The following is a 9243-nucleotide window of genomic DNA, read 5'->3' as shown; positions in this document are numbered from 1 at the left end:
CAATCTGTTTTTTTCAGCAGGGTATAAAAGGTGTTTTGAAATTCATTTGGTGTCATAATAAAATAAGCGGCATGCGTGTTGTGTATTTTAAAAACCACAGCAGAAAGTGGAGCAAGAAAGTAATCTAGGTCTTCTCATTATGAAACAATATTAATCTTTATATAGGGACTATTTTCTGTGATTGTCTTGAATAAAACAGGCCAGCTGTGCACATCTGGAGAGTTTGGGAGGAGCCAAAGATTGAGCTCTTATTCCTAGAACCACAACACTAAAATATTTCAACGAAGTATATTTAGGAAAAAAAACAAGAAATAACACTTATTGCAGGGCATTTTCAGATCTTAGAGTACCATATTATGTTTGCAGCAACATTTCTTTCTAAAAAGAGTGTCCTGGTTACTCTGGATAATCCACAGACTTCACTGTAAACAGGCAAAAATTGCTCCCAATCAGAGCTGTGGAGTATGTGGATTATCCGTTAGACAACAGTTTTTAAATGTAATTCCTCTGTTGTTAGAGATTAACCTGTGACAGACATCAATCTTTCGTTGTGTAAACAGGTCAGAAAGTGGGTTGAGCACATGTAGATCAACATCATTCGCACCTGTGAGAGGTACTGGGCTGTAAGGAGGGCAGAGTTTATAGACCACAGAAATGCTAAATGGTCTAGATTTAGCTCAGTGGCCAGAAGATAAAGTTGGCATTTTATGTTTCTGTAAAGAACAAACATGTTACATTTTGTGAGTGTTTTGTAGTGACTCATCACTTTGTATTCATCAGCTTTTTAGGGCTCCAAAGGGGTTTTCTGGAGTAGCCCAAAGTGTTTCTCCAATGGCTTTTCGTCCCCAAATTTAGGTGATTTGTAGCGACCACTCTGTGTTTTTCCAGAGGTTTTCTAAGGCTCCTAACATGGGTATTTTGTAGCAAACCGTGGGTGTTTCTTAAGGGGGTTTGGGGCCTCTATTATGGGTTTTTTGCAGCAACGTGTCAGTGTTTTTCCATTGGTTTTTCAGGCTCTAAACCTGGGTGTTTTCAAGTGACCCATCTTTGTGTTTCCATTGGCTTTGTAGGCTCCAGATGTAGGTGTTTTGTAGTGACCTGTCTGTGTCTGTGTTGTTTATGTTCTAAATATGGGTCTTTTGTAGCAGCCCATCAGTTTTTTCAACGGCTTTGTAGGCTCCGGTGTAGGTGTTTTATAGTGATTTGTTTATGTTTTTCCATCAGTTTTTTTGGCTCCAAATGTATGTGTTTTGTAGTGACCTGTTTGTGTTTGTCAGTCTACTTTTTAGGCTCCAAAACTGTGTGTTTTGTATATACTTATTAGTGTGTTTTATCTGACTTATTTTTCGGCTCCAAACGTGAGGGTTTGCAATCTGTTGGTGTTTTCCAACAACGCTTTAGGCTCTAAACATGGGTGTTTTCTAGTTACATGTTGATGTATTTCCATCTGATTTTCATGCCGCATACCTGGGTGTTGTGTCGTGACTGGTTTGGTGTCTTTTCATCTGATTTTTGGGCTCCAAACACTGTTTTTTATACTGCGACACTGCTGCTTTTCGTGCCTTGATTGTGCCCTTAAAGTGGGTTTCTTAAGCCAAAAAATGACCAAACAAAAACCACAGCATTTTTGAAATGTTAAGATTCAACTACATAATAACATACAAGTATAATGTATACATGGTTTACAGAAGCATACAATGCGAACACTATCTTCTGGCAGTTTGGTTGGATGTATCTATATAACTGTTGGATAGATTGCTATGAAATTAGTACAGACAGTCATGGTGTTGACTGTTAACTATTTGATTCTAACTTGAGTAATCGCTTAACGTCCCATCTAACACTTCAGCTGGCTCATGGTATTCATTCTGTTGCCTGCTCAGTTTCACTTTGCCAAATAGTGACTCTCTATGTCACTCAAGATCCAGTCACTCCCACCTGCCCTGCAGTAACCCTCTTTCCCGCCATTTTCATCACCTGACCCACACCACCAACTTACTCACCTGCTTTCCATTTGCCTAATCAGGCAGCATAAAAACCAGCCCATCTCTCCCTCACTCTTTTCCCACAAAATTGTTTTGTTTCTATCTGGCTTGCCTTTCTGGTCTTTGTTTCCTGTTGCCCTCTGAGTGGTTCAACTCACATTTATTGACAATTTACCTGCCTCACGGGATCAGAATCAGCTTTGTTGACCCAAGGATTTGTGCACATACAAGAACTTAAGACTCTGGTCTTTTGTTGTGCTCAACATACACAGAACAGATAGATGTACAGCAAAAAACAAGGACAACAAAGCTGAAAAGGCACAAAAACAGAGAAAGGTAGATAGAATCTCCAGTTTTACGCTCATGTGCGTCCACATGTCAGTAGATCTCATGTGGTCAACCAAAAAACTCTTGGTTAAGGCACACAGGGACTTCATTTTCTAAGAAAACTCAACTCACAATAGCTGCTCCACTGAGAGGGTCCTGCAAAGACATAACGACACGAAAGTGGCAGACGACTTCTATTTTGTCAAAATGCACTTTAATATGTCTTAAATGTTTTTATTATTATAATAATGTAATAATATATAATATATATAATAATATGCATTATTATTTTGATGTTAGCAAGCTGTAATCAAAGTTTTCATTAACAATAAAATAAACTGAGAGAGTGAAAACATGACAAAAGAACACTTCTGACACCTCAAGTTTTATTACAATTTCGTGGATTCGTTTTATTGAATTTAATGTAAAGGGAAATTCAGACTCAAAATTTGGTTTTACATGTTGTTGTACATGAACAAACTATTTTCCAATGTGCACCACTTAACTAGAACATCAAACATGTACGATTGTGCCACATGGATGGATTGAACACTGTAAAAGACACACAATTAGACAATCATAAGGGCACAGGTAGAGTTACACCTTGCTGCACTGACATGTTGGTCACGGTTTTTTTAAAAACCCCAGGGTCAAATGAGAGACCAGCATCGGCTGCCCCAAAAGAGAAAAAAAGCAACATATTTGAAAATTTCACTACAGCACGTGACATCTTATCATATTAAAACGTGTGCTTGAGTCCCTAAAACACACCTTCATAGTTACATTTTCTTAAGAAATGTAAACTAAACACTGACAGTATGTGCTTCATCTATTGTAACTTCAGTGAAGACGCTAATCTTAGCAGAAAACGTGCACGCATATTTACTTTAATTTTGGGGAAAGTGTCAGTTATGAGGGGATATTAGTCTCCTTCATGGTAGACAGACATTGTAGTTTTTAACAATTACTGTAATACCAGTATGAAAAAATGAAACTGTTCAGACAGCACATGTATGTTGGTATGAAATGCTAAAAAATCCTGGAGGAGATTCTGTTTAACTAATAATGAGCGATGGGGCGTTATGGTCACACCTGCTGTGTGTGTTCACATTTCGTGAAGGTGCTGTCAGGTGTCATTGTGTTAACAGAGTGATGGTTAAGGTGGAAACGACAGGACTGGAGACAGATATGATGAATCTGATGGAGAGTGTTACTTCCCAGGCGTATACTGAATCAAACGAAGGGCTTCATCATTGTCCACCACTCCCTGGATAAACTCTCCTTCTGCCACTCGGTCTAGAAAAAGTGAAGAAAAAAGAAGTTTAGTTCAGGTTATTGAAATTAAAAGCAACTCTTCTGGATGTTGCTGATAAAATGACACATCACTTTGCACTTTAAAATTTGTTGCATTTGACAAAAACACAAAACAAAACAATAAAGTTTATCAGTTTGAGCATTAAATATCATCCATATATCTATCCGTATTGTATTCAATAGAAAATAGTTTGAAAAAGATTTGAAAATCATTGCATTTTGGAGCAAGATCAATCAGAAGCAAGGACACCAATGTAGTCTGATATACATTTATGTCTCCATTGACAGTGTTTATCTCACCATTGTCACCCTTGTCAAAGAAGGCCCAGAGTTTATCTGCCCTCTTCTCAGCTGTGTTTTCATCATCAGCTAGGTCAGCCAGCTCATCCTTAGGAATCAGCTTGAAAATAGCCTGTTGGGCAAAAGCAACAGAAGATACAGACAGGTCAAAGAGAGGAAAGCATTCATGTATTTCAATTTTTTCCTTTCTATGTGAAAAGAAGTATTCTGACAAGATGGATTCCCTTACCTGCAACTTTTTGTCCCTAAGGGTTCATTAATACACTCTTAACATACAGAAATAAATTTGTCCTTTTCAAACGTTTTAAATGTCACTGCCCTCTAACTTCTATGTGTTGCAGTCAAAAGACAACAAAAAAAGAAAGTAATGGTGTAAGATGTTGTTATAATGTACCTTTTAAAGAAGGCAGCGTTGTAGATGGTGGTGTACAGTGAGGCCATTAAAATACATGGCAACATGTGGATGGGGAAATTATTTTTACTTTATCACTAATTCATTCTGTTCTGCCATTTTTTAAAATTTCTTCGTCATCTCCCACAGTTGTATCTTGCTTGAACTATACTACACTGCTCCCGAGCTCCTCAATGATGCTCCATTTCGTCCGTATCCATAAACTTTGAGAAAACGTGTACAAATATGGACAAAATGAACCAAGAGTATGGGCAGATGGCTCCATCTGAGTTCAAATACATATTTAAATTGAGCATAAATGAGCTCTTAGTCTCTCTTCACAGTGATGGCAGTCAGAGCTAACAGACAGGAAACATCACACCCAAATCCTCCTTTAATCTCAACCATTTTGCCACATCTATGAGCTGATCGTGTGTCTATTGACAAAAACTCCAACAATCCACTGCGGTGCCTCGGATTAACCCGTCAGCCCTTTGGCTTTGCTCTGCGATTATATGACCTCTAATCTGTTAAACTAAAATTTGGTGGCTATGAATAGGCCTGCGGAGCAGTACAGAATCCATACTAGTTGTCAATGATTGCTATACTAGAGTTAACACATAAATAATAAACAGCCGTTGTATAATTATGATCTTTACACTTTTTGGTTCTTGTCTTTTCACAACTTCTATATGAAATCCTGGAACTGATTAGATTAACATATGAGCATTTTACAAGTCAACAAAAACATTAAATAATCTCATTACATACGCAAAAGATAAGACATTGAGAACTGAAACTACTATGATAACTAAAACTAGAAAATTCACATTTATTGCAGTTGCAGATGTTAAGGAAAATATTACTGAAAAAATTAATGGCTGGGCTATAAATTAGAGAACATTTGAAAACAAATTTGGCTTTTTTCTTAAACCTATTTTTCATTGCCTTTTACTGTGAGCCTTATGCAGTCCTCTCTGGCTATTTTTGCTTTTGTTTTTTTTTAAATACATGTAAAGCGATAACAGAAATAATGTTTGCCATTTCTCTGTCTAAAACTATTCTACACTAATTCACGGTTTCAGTTTCTAATGTTGACCTTTTTCTAGAAGCCACCAAAAAGGTTTTGTGTGACAGTTTCAAATCATCCTGTATGCAGATGATACTTTGTTTATATTTCATTTTGTTTCTCTCAATTTCACATTCTAGGAACAAGTGGTTGCCATAGTTTACTTAAAAATATTCAGGTAGATCTTTACAGGTAGTCCTTACACTGGCTTTATTTTCAAAGTTGAGTTTCAATAATCACACTATCACATATTCCTAATATTGATTAAAAAATAGGATTAATGCATGTTACCTGTTCACTCTCCATTCTCTTAGTTCTGTATTTATATTTATCCTCACATCCTCACTCCAAAGCCCTCTGTGGGCATTAGCCTTTAATTAATCCTAAACTGTTTATCAGCTGTAATCAATTAATCAATGCTAATCTTGTGTTTACAAAAGTTACCTTGCCAGGATAATACCATAAGACACAAAATAGCTTTTAATGTTGTAGGTAAATTTGGTAGAAGAGATCTAAATGCTGTTATTGAGTAAGTGGTTGCAAATAGAGATTCTATCAAAATTACAAAAAGTTTGAGTGGCTCATCCAAAAACTGCAACTTCTTTTCAGACAATCACATGCTTGATGGGAGTATGCTCCTGTTATCTCCACATGACTAAAAATATCATACATATATATACATATTCCTTAACAGCTCAGATCTCATTGAAATCCTCCCTCCCTTCATGCTGTTCACAAAAGAACTTAACTAAAATACTAATCAGCGATACTTCATCGATCCCCGGGGGGAAATTTGCAGGAGACCCATATCCAGTCTAAATGTATACAGCAGAAACTACATCCACTTAAACCCTGTTTACCCAATTCTGAGTTCTACAAAAACTGCAAATATATGACCTTATTCTTGAAGCCACTCGTAGACACAGTACCGGGCAGTCTTATATCAACCTCTACGCAGATGACACTGTTGTCGATCCTTCATTTATCTAAAGTATTCAACTGCTCCTTCAGACAAGCTCCAAACTTCTGGAGGTCAAAAAATCAGCAAGCTATATGAACAAGTTGTTTGCAAGGTAACTAAACCAATTCTCTTACTCCAGAACTTACTGTGCAGATTTCCTTGACCTCTGACTTGGTGATGTATCCATTCTTGTCCACGTCAAACAGCGAGAAGGCCCACTCCAGTTTCCTGGTGGTCTTCCCTGTTGACGTCATGTGGAGAGCGATGATGTACTCCTTGAAGTCCAGTGTGCCATCGTCGTTTGTGTCGAAGGAGCGGAAGACATGCTGGGCATATGTTTGGGCGTCACTTTCTGGGAAGAACTTGCTGTAGATGGACTGAAACTCCTCTTTTGAGATGCGCCCTGTTGGACACTGCCTCTTGAAATTTTCATACCACTGGGAAATCTCAGTCTCTGAGAACTTGGTGTTGAGTTTCAGGTCCTCCAGGATCTCCTTGGACACGGCACCGCTCTTGCTGTTACCCATTGTTGATGGTGTTGGCGATGTCTTAGAGCTATATAAAAGTGTGAATGTTTGGCCCTTGTGCTCTTGTAGGGCAATTAACCTAGGGAGTCACCTCCTCTACTCTGTCAAAGCGGTAAACAGGGGACTATTCCTGAGGTACTGTTGCAGTATCCTTGTAGATCCTGGTCCTGGCCTACAGTTCAGTCCACAGAAGCATATACTGTGAAAAGAGCAGAAGCCACTTGGTAAGCTCATTAAGCCAATCAACAATCAGTAATACAAGCAAGAGGTGTCACGGACAAGGTTCAACCGAGGTCAAGGCTGAAGTGTTTGTTTTAGGCATTTAACGTTCTGTGTTCTAGACAGTTTAGCAATTCTCAACTCCTTTGCTGGTTTTAAAATTGGCAGACTGCAGTTGTTATAAGCATTATAGGGATGTTTTCAGACATATTTTGACAACAAAAATGTCCTGACAATCCGCCACCAAAGACTCGCACAGTTTGGCCAAGGAAGAAAAGTTTTAAAAAGTTATTGGGTGACACTTGTGAGTATAGATTCCAACATCTTCCATTTCAAGGTGTGTCTTTCCTTATTATCAATGTTGAGTGACATTATATGTAAAAGAAAACTGAGAAGCATATATTTAAGTGTTAATCAAGAACTTTTTCCAACCAAAGTCAACTTTTTAGACACTAGTCAAGCTTGGTTGAGCACTTTAAGCCCAGTGACTATCTCTATCAATCTCTCATCCATAATGAGAGCTTAAATGGCACTGATGTAAAATGTTGTCTTGAAATTTTGGTTTTTTGCCCCATAATTACAACTTCACAGATTGAATTGCCATTGTGGCAGTGCCTACCAACGTCCACATAACTCAGGATCCTCAAGGGTTCAAGTGGTCCTCTAGCTCAGTTAAGTCAAAGTGAAGCGCTGTAGTGACCATAAATAGACTCAGTTAACACCTCAATGCAATATGAAATAATGAAATCTGGCAAACTCTACTTTGTATTTAGGTAAAATAAGAAGAGGAATCACATCTGTTTCTTTTTGGGTTGGTCGTTGAACCAACCCAAGTGACCTCATTTGAGGACCTGGGAATGAGACTCAGCAAACAACTATGTTTCTCAGAGTCTGAAAAGTTGTGAGTAACAGCAGAAGATTATTAAAGCATTCTAGTGTTTTCTTCAGCATGGCATCCTCGGCTATGTAATAAAGTTAAAAAAGGAGAACAAACAATTAATCAATCAGGCAAAACAACATCAAAAAATTACCGTCATTAGTGGAGAGAATGACTCTCATGACTCTATTAAGACTTGATGCATTTAACCTCAAAGAAATCTAACTTAAACCTAATTTAAGATAAACCCTACCCACACAAATAGTCCAAGAATGTCAATCCGTTCCTAGTGTCCTCAAGTCTTAAGTCCTAGGAGTCGTATTATTTGTTGTCAGTGTAGCGCAGCTCCGTTTGTCGCCTACCTGTGTGAGCAGCTGAGGAGTCCAGGACAAATAGTGATGATCAGTCTGTGAGCAGCAGAAGAAATCAGCCTCCACTGGTCGAGATAAGTCAATTAAGATGGATCACCCTGAGGCGGAGCCACAGCAGCACCCCCGTGAACCCCTGAGCTTACCAAGCTTCTTCTCTTTTTTTCTTTTTTTTTTCCTCGAAGTCAAATGGCCAAGTCACATTTATCCAGAGGGTGTTTTTCACAAACAGGTTCCAGAGCAAAAAAGGCACAAATTAAACAAAATAAAGAAATAATAATGATAATAAAATTAGCACCACCTTTACCAACATTAAAGTGGCAATACATGAGCGCATCAGTAATTAAAATTATATTACATACATTGTTTTGAAATGGGCCCCTCTGTAAACTGAGTTTTTCTACTCTTGGTTTTTAAGTATTGAGTATATTTTTTACTCTCATACTTCTGTGTCTTACATACAGTTTTATATGTGGTACTCTCCACACTGTGGTGTTGCTAGTTTGAAAGTAAAAGGTGGTATTCTTTTAAGACATTAAGTGTCCTGTGAGGGGCCTGTAGTTGTTTAGGAGTATATTTAAGCTTGTTTAATGGCCATATTTAACCCTTTTAAAACCTAAGAAAATGAGCAACTTAGCAATGAGAAAGCAATGAGCAACTTAACTAGAGATGGCCCTAAAATAGCAGGAAATCATTTTAAAAAATAAAATAAAATTCAACAAAAGGGGAAAAAAAGTTGTCAAGAAAATCACCTGAATATAGGCAAAAGAAAAATGGAAAGTAAAAAATAAACACAAACAAGAAAATGACAAAAATCTTATTTTTTAAAAATTACAATAGGATTTTTTTTTCCCGTGACATAATTTTAAATATATATAATATAATATAATAATACTTATACATAT

The 9243-nt window shown here is 37.5% G+C and overlaps 1 protein-coding gene across 1 annotated transcript; it reads right to left on the bottom strand.

Moving 5' to 3' along the window:
- Positions 1–2678: 2678 nt before the first annotated feature.
- On the bottom strand, positions 2679–8468 carry LOC121958030 (visinin-like). The gene is made up of 4 exons (XM_042506875.2): positions 8333–8468; positions 6494–7073; positions 3927–4038; positions 2679–3608 (listed from the first exon to the last, which is right to left on the bottom strand). The coding sequence occupies exons 2-4, from the start codon at positions 6872–6874 to the stop codon at positions 3523–3525; spliced, it is 579 nt and encodes a 192-aa protein (XP_042362809.1). The 5' UTR covers positions 6875–7073; positions 8333–8468; the 3' UTR covers positions 2679–3522.
- Positions 8469–9243: the final 775 nt, after the last annotated feature.

Source organism: Plectropomus leopardus, chromosome 17 (assembly GCF_026936395.1).
Source record: "Plectropomus leopardus strain MGB_pleo_1.0 chromosome 17, ASM2693639v1, whole genome shotgun sequence".
Taxonomy (NCBI): domain Eukaryota; kingdom Metazoa; phylum Chordata; class Actinopteri; order Perciformes; family Serranidae; genus Plectropomus; species Plectropomus leopardus.
The sequence above is the reverse complement of the archived record's forward strand: the minus strand, read 5'-3'. Positions and strand labels throughout refer to the sequence as shown.

Excerpts from the sequence above, each read along its gene's own strand:
- LOC121958030 (XM_042506875.2), bottom strand. The coding sequence starts at position 6,874 with ATGGGTAACAGCAAGAGCGGTGCCGTGTCCAAGGAGATCCTGGAGGAC. Across the intron at positions 4,039-6,493 it reads AGGTCAAGGAAATCTGCACA|GCTATTTTCAAGCTGATTCC; the intron begins GTAAGTTCTGGA and ends TTTGCCCAACAG. Across the intron at positions 3,609-3,926 it reads CTTTGACAAGGGTGACAATG|ACCGAGTGGCAGAAGGAGAG; the intron begins GTGAGATAAACA and ends CACTTTTTCTAG.